Source organism: Mustela putorius, unplaced genomic scaffold (genome assembly GCF_011764305.1).
Source record: "Mustela putorius furo isolate JIRA1106 unplaced genomic scaffold, ASM1176430v1.1 tig00003962_pilon_pilon_pilon, whole genome shotgun sequence".
In the NCBI taxonomy this organism is placed as follows: domain Eukaryota; kingdom Metazoa; phylum Chordata; class Mammalia; order Carnivora; family Mustelidae; genus Mustela; species Mustela putorius.
Window position 1 is genome coordinate 19,441,960 of NW_025422106.1, and position 14,962 is coordinate 19,456,921.

A 14,962-nucleotide genomic window follows, 5' to 3' on the forward strand; every position below is an offset into this window, starting at 1 on the left:
ATAAATCTAAGTCATTATTTCCATTTCTTGTGTTCCCTCAATAGTGTATGTATTATGTTTTAATTTTAAAGGAACGTGTACATGGAGTTCAGCCAGAGACATTTAAAATGGCAAAGGCAATTTCTGTTTGCCTAGAACTGTATTTAGTGTAGTTATAATACAAATGTAAAAGTTATTTTACCTAAAAAGTGAATGGTTTACAAGAGGAGAGACCAGCAGTTAGGCCTGCAACTACAGTCTGAGCCGGGGCAGGCCACCTCTGCGGTGAGGAGCTCTCCGTAATTGAGCAAGATATTACCAGTTTATCCATGCCAGACGGTATTTCTGGTCCTTTGAAATTTCTTCCCTCTGCTGTGGTCAGTTTGGGGAAAAGGGCCCTCATCATTCCTGGGACACGTGGGCACCTTGCTCAGCCGGGACACCAGCCCCCCAACCCCAGACCCAGCCAGAACCGGAGCCAGCTTCCCCCTTCCCGGGTGGCTGTCTAGGGTCAGGCAGACACAACAGCTGCCTCTGGCTAAGTGATCCATCTCCAGGGAAAAACCATGGAGGGGAGGTGGCCCCACGGTGAACTTCTCTCCCGAAGGGAACAAGCCCTTGACAGGGGTGTGACTATCCTAACAAAGCCCTGGGTCAGAGTGATCAGAGTGCCTCAGGGAACCTACCTCCTGAGCAAAAAGGGATCCAAAGAGGCCATCTAGCCTAACCCTTGCCCTGAAAGAGAGCCAACGGTCTTGATATTCAAGTGAGAACATGGACTCGAGAAGCAAACTGTTGGGGATTAGGAAAACAGAACTCAAATTGCTTCCACATCTGGAAACCAAGCCCAGCAGCCAGCCCCAAGAATTCCAGGCACGTCAGCTGTTGGCGAAGCTGCAGGTCAAGGGAGGTGTTTCCTGTGGGCCGGTACCCCTCTCCCTGCAAGTACCTACCCGAATCCACAGGGCCGGTCTACAACAAGAGGCCAGCTGGGGGAAGGGGACACACGGGAGTACCCCCCACGTGGCCAGTGTCTGCTCTGTGCTTTACTGAAAGGGTCTCATTTTCTGCCCCGCAAATCCCTGCACATAAATACCCTCTCCTTCTTCCAGGTAAGAACCCAGTGTCCAGAGTTTAGTCTACCTTCCCCTGAAGTTATGCTGTGATTCTTCTCCAGAAGAATTGGGAGTCACATAAAAGGATAAGGCCACCTCACCCAGCGTGGGTGGTCACACAGAAAGGTAGAGTCACGTGAACCCGAGCCAGGAAGCCCTGGACATCAATCACCAGATCTAAATGCTCAAAATAAGATTTCCCAAGTATATGCTGGGAAGCGGCGTTCCCACCCGGCCACTGGATCTGCGGCTCCAAAAAACCACAGCCAGGGGTGTCGGACAACTAAAATGTCAAAGGCGAATCCACAGGCTGCAAGTTGAAAGGGGCACACATCAAGGGCTCTCCTGGCTCTTTGAACAGGCAGCTATTTTGGGCTACAAATTATAGCTTTTAAAGATGTGGCTGTTTGAAGTGAGGGCTTAATTACTCACACAGTCAAGAGTTTGTGGGGCTTGCTTTGGGGGCTCCGTGTTTTACCACGATGCTAAGGAAGGGGTAGAGAGGAGCCTGGGATGGGCCGACAGTGGCCCAGGCCAGCTCCGCCGGCCAGGCAGAGCAGTGTTCCTTCACGGGGCACCCTCCCATGAGGGGATGTGAATTTCCCAGGGAGAGGCCACCATCTGCCTCAAGGAGAGTACACCCGAGCAGGGCTGACCCACCGTCTAGAGCTGGGGCCAGTACCTACCTCATCCCCTTCTTTGCATAGAAGCCCTCAGTCCGGGAAGGCTAAGCAGAGTGTTCCAGTGTTTACCCAGAGCTAACAGCCAGAGCTTGCAGGGCCAAGGGGATCCCTGCCTGGGATCAGGCAGGCCACGGACCAGGGAACTCCTCTGCCACCACTCTCCAGCCCCCCTGCCTCTACTGTTATAACCTTCAGGCATCTCCCATCATCCCAGAGTCCCAGCAGTGCTCCCAGCAGGCTCTGGTCAGGTGCTCCCTCCTATCCTTCTGCCTCTGCCTGGTCCAGTGCCTTGGGCAGGTGTCCCCAGGGCTGCTGTCGCACAGCCAGACTCACCAGAGTGTTGCTGGCCAGAGCACAGCTTGGGGGCCACAAGCCAGGGAGGCAAAGCCAGATCGGGTCCCTTCCCGGGCTGTCCCGCGGTAAGAACAGGTGAGAGCTCTGGGTCTGAACACAAGCCACAGCTTGGGGCTCAGAGGGCAGGAGGTGCCCAGTGGGAATACAAGGCTACAGAATGTCCAAGAAGGTCCCTGTCAAAGACCCTGTGAGCTTGCCAATGGCCACAAAACCAGGCCCCCGTCTCAGCCCAGCACACACAGCCCCGTCCCGCTGGTCTCAGCCTCCGGACATGATCCTGCCACCCCCTCCCCTTGTACCCCAAGCTCTTGTCGGACATGATCACCACCCTCACGCTCTGGCTCCTTATGCCTGAAACACAGTTCCTCCCTACGCCACAAAGGCCTGTCCCTAAACAAGGCCCAGTGAGAACATTACTATATCCAGGGGACTAATTCTTTGCCTCCATGCGGAGGGCCCTAGAGCCACCTCTAGGCACAAGTCCCATGAGCCCCTTCTCTGCTCCCATGACTCTCTCCCTAGGACTGGGTGAGGTGGGTGAGGTGGGTGAGGTGCCTTACCCTCTCCTCCTCAGCCCGTGTACACCACTTTAAGGAGAGAAGGATGATCTGGGGCGGGGTGGGTGAGGGGAGTGATTTTCCCATCCTAGCACTGGCACAACTGACCCACCCACTCCCCTGTTCCCAGGAAGAAGACGTGTGGTATGGCAGGCTTGCTTCCTGCCAGGGGGGTCCCCAAAGGGGCCACCAGACCCGCTGACACAGGTATTCTGTAAGCCAACCTCAGCCTTGTCTCTCTCAGGGCTGGGGAGCTCATCATAGCCTCTGCCACACACCAAGGACGGGGGTCGACGCTTGTGCCAGAGTCCAGACAGCACCTAGAGGGGGCTGGGAACCCAGGCACCACACACAAAATTGAGGGAGCTGGGCTACTGGCTTTCACCAGGATCTCAAGAGGGGGAGAAACAGAGGGTCCTTCTGATGAGAATGAGGTCTCCCTCCAGCAGCAGCTCTCGCTGAGGCCCTGCTTGGGGTGGCTCATGGTCAGCTGGACGTCCCCACGCGCTGTAGTCCAGCACCTCACACAGCCCATTGCACTCTTAGCAAGCAGCCTACCTCATCAACCTCACTCCCCAAAGGTATTGAGGTCCTGACGGCTCACCCCGTTCCGTCCCAGAGGCATGCATGCTGCCTGACACATCCTGCTCGCCCAGGTCCCTGTGCCTGCAACCCTGCAGTTCCCTGCCCTGAGCTCCTCCATCTGTCTCCCGGAGCCCCTAAAGAAACATCAAGTGATCTTAACTGTTTGAGGAGGACCAGGAAAGAATACACCTATTAAGCGTCTAGCACGTACCAGGTACTTTTGTGCATCAACCACCATCCAGACGGGAAAACCCAGGCTCAGAGAGGTTAAGTAACCTGCAAAAGGTCACAGAGCCAGCAGGGCTGGGATGCGAACAGGTCTGACTTTAATGCAGCAGAAAGGGTACAGAAAACACAGACTACTCTCGGTGATGCCAGTGTCAGTTATGCAGCACTGGAATAGTCTTAGGTCGGGCCACACGGGCACTGGAAGCAGCAAGGTGGGCGGCACCAGAACGTGGGCTTGAGCTGAAGGCTGCCGGGAGCACAGCACATCACGCCATGGACCACGGCCGGCAGAGGCTCCTGGGGCCTATGCCACCTGGCCACGAGGCAGGGCTCCCTCCCCTTCCCCTCCATGGGGAGGTTCAGAGAGGCTGCGTGTGGGGAGCTTTTACAGAAAGGAAGAAGAGAGACTGGAAGGAGAATTGCTAAAAGGAAACACATGTGGAAATGAAAACTCAGGCAAGGTGGGAGGAGGAGGGAAAGGAAGGAAGAAAAAGATGATGTTCAAGGATTAGAAACCAAGTCAAGAAGCCCCGATAAATAATACCCCCTTTCCCTCTGCTACCTTGCAAAGGCCGGTAACCTGCTCTCTGCCCTCACTTTCCCTCCTAGTCCAGTTGGAATGGGGCGGTGAGACCGGAGAGGAGACCCAGTAAGACAGGAAAAGATGCCTTATGCACAATCACGACAACTGTGGAGCCAGGACCGGCATCTGACATAAGAAGAACATGAGGCTCAGAGAGGTGGCTCCGCTTGCCCGAGGTCACACAGCTTGTGTGCGGCAAGGTGGGAATCAGAACCCAGGTCAGCCTGGAGTCAAGCCTTGTTCCCCTGAACCACATCGTAGTGAGTGTCCCCTCACATAACCCTCCCACCACTACAAGGTAGCTCTACTCCCTTCCTTGAAGAAACTGGGCAGGTTACATAAGCTCTCCAGAGGTCACCTAGTTTCTGTGTTTCATTAAATCCGAGACGCCTTGGATTTTAAGGTACACGGTTATTCTAAGTACATCGAGAAATGAAAGCACACCAGCAAACGTACCACACATACCAACTGAAGATGCTAAAACGTGGGGGGGAAAGTGTCTTAGCGTCTGTAAAATACAGCGTAAGTGGGGAATGGGGACTCAGGCACAGTTCCTCAGACTGTGTGTGGGACTTGGGGGCCAGAGGACAACTCCTCACATGCACGTGACCACCCACATGCACGCCTGGCTGCCGCAAGGTCCTTCTTTGCTAATAACCGACGCAATCTTGTAGATAATCACACAAAAATGTGCTGGCCAGACCTGCCTGTCAACAAGAGCCCTCGTTTCACCAGGAGTCTTCTGATTCAAGGTTACTTCATATTAGCCCCAGAGCCTGGCCCGACCCCCCCCCCCCCACCTGCCAGCCTGGCCCTGCCCGTCGGCTTTGCCATTCCCCCAGTCCCCCATGGAGCTGCAGATCTCAGAGCAGCCAAGCTTGTTGAACAGGTAGGCTGGCTCCTTGGAACAGGGCCAAGGGCAGTCACACAACACGGTGGGGAGGCTGACAGTCTGCATCGTTCTGTCCGGCTCCTCTCCAGATCTCTGGGGACCCTGTGGGCTGCCAGAGTTGCAATGCTTTAATAAGACGCTGGGGGCCAGGGAAGGGAGGGTGAGCAGAGGGGCGGCGGCCTCTTCCCCTTGGCGGGGTGGGAAGGAAGGACCAGGTGCACAGCCCCACACCAAGCCCCGGGGAGCTGCCTGGCACCTCGGGACGTGCTTGGCATCCATGCCCAGATTGCCATGCGGGCACTGGTCACGGCGCTCCAGCCCCAGAGCCCACATCCACAAGAGGCTGGGTTGGTTTATTGAAACAGCACAGAAGCTGAGAAAGGGGAGTTTTGCTCCTCCTGTAAAGCCCCCCAGGTAGTGGAGCTTCTCCTCCACCACTTTCCTGCCTCTGCTCAGACATCCTCCCGGCGAGAAATTCGGTTAGGCGCTAAGGTTATCAGTCGCGAGGATCAAACCACTAGAAGCTTATAGGAACTAAAAATAACAGCTCCCTCATACACCAGGCAGGGTTTGAAGTGCTGTTCATACATTCACACAGTGATTCACAGGCCCGCCTTCCAAGGGAGGGACTAGCATCGTCCTCCTTTTACCTAGGAAGGCTGCGAGGCACGGAAAGGGTAAACAGTCTGCGACTGCACAAGTAGCCGCTGGCCTGGCCGAGGCGGGACTCGAACATAGGCCGCTGGGCTCCAGAGCCCAGCCCCCCCCCCCGGGCACCACACCACCCTGCTTCTCTGGTTGTCTAACCACCCACCAGGCATCAACCGAGCCCCGGTCAGAACCCATCTGGGCTTGTCAGGTCACAGGGGCTCATTTTACTTTCACCATCAGCCCCCGGAAGCCCGGGAAGGGGAGGCGGCTTGCCGGACGTCCCACAGCGAGCAGACCGCAGAGCCGGGGACTAGACACATGTATTCTCGGGCTCCAAAACATTTTGTTTTTACTTGAAGAAAACAGGCATTGAGTGGCTGAGTACCCAGTTGGGTGAAAGGGAGGCACTCGTGTTTTGAGGTGGATTGTTTCTCCCAGGAAAACCAGTGGGCGGGAAGGAGACACGTGCTGTTCCTGTCTCTCCTATCTTGGGGCGCCTGGGTGGCTCAGTGGGTTAAAGCCTCTGCCTTCGGCCTAGGTCATGATCCTGGAGTCCTGGGATCGAGCCCCGCATCAGGCTCTCTGCTCAGCGGGAAGCCTGCCTCCCCCCCTCTCTCTATCTGCCTCTCTGCCTGCTTGTGATCTCTGCCTGTCAAATAAATAAATAAAATCTTTTAAAAAAAAAAAAAAACTGAAGAGGGGGACTGAAGGCGGGCGCCGAGAGCAGACCCTGCCCCCACCCCCTCTTTCCCCAAGTCCGCTGCAGACCACACTGGTTCTTGCAGCACAAGTTCCCTCTTCAGGCCACGAGGCTTGCTTGCAGAGTGCAGAGGACGGTGGGGGTGACAGCAGATGACTCAAGACAGCGAGTGTTCCCACCCACTCTCCCACACTGGGGTTCTGTTCAGGCCTTCCTCTTTCTGGTCCCTTAAAAGAGAAAGGCTCCCAGAAGCAGGGCCACAGCTATTAGTAATAACTGCCACAGAGCTCTGTTTTCATTTGAATCATGTTTACATTGCTGGGAAAGAACCCACTTGTCTGGGAAGACGAAACAGGTTGAATCAATTACGAATATGGCCAACAGTCGGAAAACTTCCCATTTCTTGAAGGAAGTTGAGGAGTGGGGTTGGAAACGTTGGGTGTTACTAGTCCCAGCCTGCCAGATGGGGCCAGGGCCAGGGGTCACGCAGACCCCACAACTCTAGACCTCCACACACACCTCGAAGGATGAACACATTTCTGGTTGCACTCTTTCTCCCTGTGTACACACACACTCTTTCTCTCTCTGGGGGCCTAGGCTAGACAGAGATTAGACCCAAAACTGCTGCCCAGGTGGGGGAACGTCTTTGCTAGGTTTCTCAGGAGAGCAGGGCCCAGAACTGTGCTGCCCATGGAAGCAAAAGGAAGGCTTGAACACCTCAAGGCTCAAGGAGGCCAGGAGCCCAAGAAGGAGAGGACGGGGGGCCGGCCTTGCACCCCTGCTAACAGAGACCTGTGGGAACAGGAGGGTGGCCCAAGCGGTGCCCTGCAGGTTCTGCTGGTACTGATCTGTGTAGCGGAAATAACATCTGGCCAGAATGGTCTCTACCTGCACAGGGACAGGCTTCTCTGACCTGACCCCAGGCCAACGGCTGGAAAGTCCACAGCAGCAACGGCCACATGCAGACACTTCTCCTCAAAAAATGCCTCAATGCAGGGCACCTGGGTGGCTCAATCATTAAGCATCTGCCTTCTGCTCAGGTCATAATCCCGGGGTCCTGGGATCCAGCCCTGCATCGGGCTCCCTGCTCAGCGGGGAGCTGCTTCTCCCTCTGCCTGCTCCCCTTGTTTGTGCTCTCTCTGTATCAAATAAGAAAACAAATAAACAAATAAAATCCTTAAAAACAAAAGAAATGCCTCAGTGCCCAGACCCCTCAACAGCGAGGGTTTGCAGAGGACAGAGCAAGGAAATGCACTTTGTGCCAGTGGATGTCTAGTCTCCACTGTGTGCTGTTCATCCCCCATTCTCCGGGGGTCTGGGTGCTCGCTTGGCAGCATGTGAGGTCCCTGATCTCTGTGAGCCCGTGCCCCTTGCCCTGACCTGGTTCCTTCTCCAATCGCAGCTTGGCCTTGTCAGCCATGGCCCCCCCTGAGGGCCCTTGCCCTTGCAGTGACTCTCCCTGGACCTGAACCTCTTTTGTCAGGACACCACCTTCTCAGCGAGGACTTCCCTGCCCACTCTGTTTAAGTCCACAAGCCCCACTGGCCTGCTGGCAGTCCGGCCACCCCGTGTGCTGCACCTGTTCCCTGCCTGCCGGCCATCACACAAGCTCCACGGACACAGGCACTGCTGCTGCCCTATGCTGCCATAACTCAAGCACCCAGCATGGGGTCTGGCACAGACGAGACGCTCCAGTGTCTGCGGAGGAGCTGCCCGTGCTGGGTGATGTGCTGGGTGAGGGCGGGGCCAACAGAAATGGGGAAATGCCTTGGAAAGCCATCTGACAGAGGGGCTGGCCCTACCACATCCAGGACAGGTGGTCCCACAATGTCTAGTAAGACACAGAGTGGGTCTGCCAAGTCAACGTGGCTGTTTCCTCATACCCAGCCGGTCACGGGGCAGGATTACCCATTAATGGAGCAGGGAGACCAGCAGGGGGAAGACCCAAGGGGTCCACGTCCTTGGAAAGGCTAGTGATTTGATACCATCAACAGCCCATTCCTGAGTCAAGAGTCAACAGAGCAGACCCAGAGGAAAACAGAGCCCATGCCCAGGGGTTCTACCTGGCCGGCAAAGCCAAGGCACTGTGCCCCAAATGCCAACCCCAGGCAGCGGGCGACCAGATAAAGAGGCTTCCCTTTCAAAATGCACTGAGCCCTGTGCCAGGAGACAGAGAGCAGAGCCAGAGAGTGGGCACCCCGTGCCCAGGCTGTCCCTCCCCCAGACAAGGTCCTGAGAGGTCTGCCTTCCAGGGATCACTCACCTGGTACTTTACCGGGAGTCTTCCTCATCCCCTCCACCTCCTCCATACCCACAGCTAAAATGTATAAACTGAAGCAAAATTGTAAGCAAGATCAGTTGTGAAACATTCCTTGGCATAAAAAGTCAGCCCAGAAGACGGACTGCCAGCCCTAGGGAAGGAAGTTTCTAGCCACCTAGAGGAGAACGGAGGGAATGCGGGAAGGCGAAAGCCAGGAGGTCTCCTGGAGGGCTCCAGAGAAAGCCCTAGATGTGGGGGCAGCTAGTCCCACCCATAGGGAAGGGGGCTCGCAGGCCACAAAGGGGCCAGTGTGCTGAGGGAGGGAAGAGCAAAGTGCTCAGAAGAGAGGGAAGAATGGGCGTGTGGGGGCCAGCGGAATATCCACTAGGATATTCTCCCACTGCAGCCCAGAGCCTCAAGGCAAGCTGCTGGGCAGATTTCTTTTCTTCCCTTACTTGCTAAGAGGTCCTTTTTAAGGTAGTCTCTCCCGCTGGTCTTCCTTGGGGCAAAGGTCATATCTCCCGTGGCTCACCTGGCCTGGCTAGTCTGGTCCCTCCCTGGGCACAGTCTTATCTCTCTGCTGGCCTTAGTCATGCACCCCACCCCCTCCACCAAAGCCTGGGGTCCCCCCAGTAAAAAGACTGTTCCCCAGAAGGCATCCCCCAAGCTGTGATGCCTGCTACAAGTCCCAGTTCTTCCCTGGCTTCCCCCAATCCTCCAAGCCACACACCCCTCCAGTGAAGTCATAGGGATCTTGGAGACAACCTAGATCACTGTGCCTGAGGGCTCAGGGCAGTGGACAGGGAATTTGGCCCAGGTTTTCAGTCTCCCTACAGCCTGCAAACGCCTTACCGGTAGGGAAGTGTCCCTGTACTGCCAGCACCTGGGCACAGAAGAAGGATTTCATGCTAGCTCAGCAGGGTCTGCGTTGGGCCAGTCTATCTGGGCAAGCTGGTGCCTGGCTTAAGGCAAGACCCCAGTCAGTGGCAGTGACCCAAGGATTCCACCAAGGCTGAGCTGACTGGTTGCAAACAGGAAGACAGAGATCCCTACAGCATGGGTCTGATATACCCATAATTGGTCACCTTCTCCCCTTTGAGATTCCCTTTTCCCTAACTTGGCTGCCACATGTCACCAGGAACTGGGGATACCCCATCCCTTTCCCTGGAACCCAGAAGATTAGCACCTGCCTCCACCAAGGGAAGAGAGGGGTTTGGGGGACCATCAGAAACTAACCCTGGGGGGGGGGTTGCCAAGGCAAAAAGTGTAGGCTGAGCGCAGGAATCTGGCCCGTTCACAATCCTTTGAGGAGGCGGCCTGTAAATAATAAAACAAGGAACACTGGCTTGTCTCTCAGGGCGAGTGACGTGTCACCTACCAGCCATCTGTGGGAGAGCAGGGCTGGGGAGAAAGATAAATGGAGAGAGAGGTACACTGGAGGGTGTGAAGGGGGGGGGGGAGGAGAAGGAACACCAGCGAAGTCCAGACCAGGTTCCCATAGCACAGACGCAATTGGTTCTCCAGAGGCTGCTCTGCCAAGACCTCAGAGACGCTAGTCGCCCACAGAGAAGCGGCGGTGACAACAACAACTACTACTGGCAGGCTCTCGGGGGCAGGAGGGCAAAGAGCTGGGACTCCCGCACACACCTCTGGCCTCGGGGACGTCTTGGCTGTAAAGGGCTAGGGCCCTGTCCGCAAGCCCCGAACTAGGCTGGCTCTCCTCCTTGTCCAGCAGAGCCCCTCGGAGAAGCGAGGGAACCCAGGAACAGGCTCGGTGCAGCCGCCAAGAGCTACGGAAAAACTTCGCTCGGGCACAGCTTCCCCGGGGACACGGCGGAGCCAAGGGCAGGGAGCTGGGACAACACCGGTGCCGGTGGGGCAAGGCGCGCTGGGAGCGGAGGTGGGACGCGGAGGCCGGGGGTCCCGAGGAAGGCGTCCTGGCAATCCAGCCCCCTGTCCAGTCCAGTAGGTCCCTCCAAAAACACTTCTCGGAAACTGCACCGAAGAAGCGGCCCCTTCTCCCCGCGCCCCGGGGCTAGCTAGCTCTGCTCATCCCCCGCACCTGGGAGCCGGCTCAGGGCCTGGAAAGGGCAGCGGGAACAGAGGTTTCTTTTCTGCGGCCCCGCGCGCGAGGTCGCAGGTAACCCGACCTCCCCGGCCAGGGCCGAGAGGGCGGACACTCCCGGGGCGGTAGCGGGCGCCCGAGCTGCGGGCAAAGTTCCGCGCTTCGGTAACTTCCCCCGCCCCGGAGCCGTGGGCCCGGCCAGGTGCGCGTCGCCGGAGCCCCGCGAGCACCAGTCCCTCGGCCGCCGCTTACCTGGCCCCCGGGGGCGGGCGAGGTGCGCATCCCCCGTCCGGCGGCGAGTCGGTGCGCTGCGGAGGGGCGAGGAGCGGGCGGGCGCGGGCTGGCGGGGCGGGCAGCAACGCGGCGGGCAGCGCGGGGAGCGCAAAGAAGAACCCCGCCGCGCCGCAGCGGGTCGCTCACTTTCGGCAGCAGTTGAAGGCGCCGGCCCCGCCCCCACCCGCGCCCGTTGCCGGGAGACCCGCGTGGGCCGAAGGGCTCTTTGTATCAAAGCTGCCGTGACATCACGAGGCGCCCGGGCTCGGGGATCGAAGGGGGCGGGGCTCGGGCCGGGGGCGGGGCCGGAGGAGGAAGCCGGGTCTGGGAACCCGAGCCTCGGGGGGCGGGGCCCAGGTAACCCCGCCCCCAAGGTAGGGGCAGGTGGCTGGGGCGGCGCCGACCAATGGCGTCGCGGCTCTGAGGCAGGCCCGGGCTACCCACCGGAGGAGGGGGCGACTCGGGAGGTGGGGCTCGCCTGGGCCCGCCCGAGCCCGCGCCGCGAGGTTAAGGTCGCTGGGTTTGCACTGCTCTGGCCCTCAGATTCCAGGAGACCGAGTCTGTGAGCTCGCAAGCCTGCCTGGCGGGCTCTGTCGCTGTCGCTGCCGGGTCCCGACTACGCTCACTGTTGCGGTCACTGTACGGCGAGACTCCGACCAGCGCTTCCGCGCTCACATTTGCGGACCCGAACGAAGATCTGCCAAACCCCCAGCCCCCTCGCCTACCACCGCCACCGCCACCAGTCTGAGTCTTCGTCCTTTCGTTCCTAAAGTCAGGAGTTGTATTTAGAAGCAGCCCAGGAATACAAAGAACCAAGGGGCAATAAGAACTAAAAGCAAGGTGCGCCTGGGTGGCTCCGTTGGTTGGGCGACTGCCTTCCGCTCCGGTCGTGATCCTGAAGTCCCGGGATGGTGTCCCACATCCATGGGAGTCTGTTTATCCCGACTCTGACCTTCTCCCCTCTCATGCTCTCTCTCACTGTCTCTCTCTCACATAAATAAAATCTTAAAAACAAAAACAAAAACAAAAAAAAAACCCTGAAAACATAAAAAAGGAAGTACTCTGTGTTGAATCCTAGTAAACATAATTTAAGTAAAAAATGTGCCTCCTTCCCCACCCCCCATAACTCTTCACTATGCTTTGGATTAAAGAAGGCAAAAATGTAAAGCAGCAACTAATACAGATGTTTCCCTTTGAGTCAGCGTTGCATTGTCCAACTGGGGGTAAGTTTTGGGGGATTTATCTTCCTAATTGTCTGTCTCCGGCCAACATGAAGGCCCCTTTGCCTTCCCTGTGTCCTCACTGACCAGCAGGGTGGCACATGGACATGGCAGGACCTGTTGGCAGCTGGGTGCTTTGGTTCAATTCCATCACAACACACACACACACACACACACACACACACACACACACACACACAGAGCTTTTCAGCCTCCTTCTCTCTGGCTCTTTGCTCTCAACTTCCTTCTCCCCCAAATCTCTCCTGCAAATAAGTTGCCAGCTGCCTCTCTGTCTACCAGGGGCCCTACTCTGAGGCAAAGCATCCCACTGAGGCTCTGAGCCCTACAGGGAACTCTCCAAAAAGGACAGCATTGGCTAGAGGAGGGCCTCCTGGCAGAGGCTTTGTGCCAGGGGAGGCTTGAGCAGTGGGGGTGAGGCGGAGACCCTACCACCACTGACCCTCTCCTCCCTGCTGATGGTCTTGCAGGTCAGAGATCCCTATGCGGGCACCATGGACTATTTCTCACCCTTGCTTGGGTCCACTCCCGCAGTCCCTAACATGCAGAAGTGCTGTGTTGTATCATAACAAACACTGGCTTTGGAATCACATAGACTTGGGTTTCAATCCTATTTGCCAGCTATGAGGCCTAGGACAAGTTATGTAACCCTTCTGAGACTCAGTGTCCTTATCTGTAAAATGGGGCTAGGTCAACCTCATGAGTTGTTGTGCATCCTGGCAGAGGGTACACTTAACTTTAGTCACTCACCACAGGTGTGGTACATGAATGAGCCCATGCACCCTGGGCCTCCTCTGCCTTTCCAGCTCCACCCTGAGACCTCGGCTCAGTGGCTTCCTGTGAGGTCTCAGGGTGTAGCTGCATCCAGGGGGTTCTGTCTCAGTTTCCCCTCTTCCCTTCTGAGTCTCATGGTGCCCCTAAGGGCTGTGGAGAACCAGAAAGCAGGTCACGTGAGAGGACCATCCAGAACTGGGGGAGGGAAGCAGAAACCTCAGGTGATGGGCACTGTTCTAGGTCCTAGCTTGCTTCGGGCAAAAGTCAGTGAAGAAGAGCAGAACCTGTCAAGTACCCTCCACCCCGCCCTCATTAGGGGTAGTCAGATTGCCATTTTCTTTTTTTTTTTTTAAGTAGTTTTTTTTTTAAAGATTTTATTTGACAGACAGAGATCACAAGTAGGCAGAGAGGCAGGCAGAGAGAGAGAGGGAAGCAGGCCCCCGGCTGAGCAGAGAGCCCGATGAGGGGCTCAATCCCAGGACCCTGGGATCATAACCTGAGCCAAAGGCAGAGGCTTTAACCCACTGAGCCACCCAGGCGCCCCCAGATAGCCATTTTGGAGGGCTCTGTGGAGGGAATGGTTTCTAGCGTCCCTCTTTATTCTTCCCAAAGGTTGGTGGAGGGAGTGGCATCTCCAGGTTTCTGTCCTGAAAAGCAGTGTGCCCGAGAGGAGGGTCACAAGATGCTGGCACTGAGCACTTCTGAGTCTGAAGCCTGCCTCATTCTACAGTTTACCACAGCCAAGTCATTCGCTATTTCTGAGCACGGGCTGTCACCTCTATAGAATGGAAACAAGACCTTTCCTCTTCCAGTTGGGAGGTTTGAATGAAATGATAAAATAAGTGTCTAGTTCAATGCTTCCTGTGCTACAGGCACTCAATAAATAGTAGCTTCTCATGACCAGCAGCATAAATGAGCCCTGGTCTGATTCAGTGATTCAGGATATGAGCTCCAAGGCTGGAGCCAAGGGTTCTATCCTGGCTTTACCACCTTGTAAAAGATCATCTGGATGAGCCAAGGCAAGTTTAATTTCTGGTGTCTCAGTATCCTCACCTGCAAATTGGAGATAATAATAGTATGTATTTCAGGATTATTTTGAGGATCAAAATAGTCAGGACCCATGCATATAGTACTCAGAGCAGGCCTGGCACATAGCAGGTGCTCAATAAACAGCAGCCATTTCCAATGACCATGTGATAAGAGGCTGGGGAGAACTGAGGTGAGGATTAGAACCTGAAATAGCTTATAGGATGATTTAGAACCCTGACATCTTAGAGGGTTGGTGAGGGGCAGAAGGAAAGGGAGAGAGAGAATCCCAAGCAGGCTGCATGCCCAGTGAGGAGCCTGATGCGGGACTTGATCTCACGACCCTGAGATCATGACCTGAGCCAAAATCAAAAGTCAGACACCCAACCGACAAGGCCATCCAGGTGCCCCAAGAATCCTGACTTTTGGGAGAGGCCCTGACATCTTCCAGGGGGTTTAGGGGATCAATGATAATTTGGGGTTGGGGAGGAAGGATGTCTTCTGAAATGGACATGGAAACTGAGGGCTCCAGCCCAAGCTAGGGCTCCCAGAGGACTCAGTGTTTTTCATTCACATGGGGGCTGGCCTGGGAGAGAATTACTAGGGAAATATAGTCCCCCATCCTGAGCACAGTCCTACCTATGGGGTTGGGGGCCATGAGGGTCTCCCAGTAGCTAACCTGGTTCCTTCCCATAGCTGTGTTTTAGAAGTTTAATTAGCTGTGTTTAGATTTTAAGCTAGGAAGGCTCTCTGGAGAAAGAGCTAATGTGCTCTTCCCCCATTTTATGGATGGAAAGATGGAGGCTCAGAGAAGGCTAGGCATTTGTCCAAACCGCACCCTGAGGTATCAGATGAGCAGGGACTGAAACTCGGGCTCCTTGGCTGCCTACCCCACTTCCACTCCTGCTCTGGCTGGGATGCTTTACTGAGGGGCAAATGACTGGCAGAAGATGGGGAGTGATGGGCAGTTGATACCCTTCCAGTGCCCACCCGGTGCTG

General features: G+C 56.2%; 1 protein-coding gene across 4 annotated transcripts in view; it reads right to left on the bottom strand.

Moving 5' to 3' along the window:
- Positions 1 to 14,962, bottom strand: part of RAB11FIP4 (RAB11 family interacting protein 4) — a 117,238-nt gene that overhangs the window by 26,782 nt on the left and 75,494 nt on the right. The window contains exon 1 of one of the 4 annotated variants that reach the window (XM_045070393.1): positions 10,905 to 11,184. The exons of the other annotated variants lie outside the window; for them this stretch is intronic. Coding sequence (XP_044926328.1) covers positions 10,905 to 10,934 — 30 coding nt within the window. The 5' untranslated portion in view covers positions 10,935 to 11,184. Of the gene's footprint in view, positions 1 to 10,904; positions 11,185 to 14,962 lie in introns of those variants that run through there. 4 annotated transcript variants of the gene reach the window in all.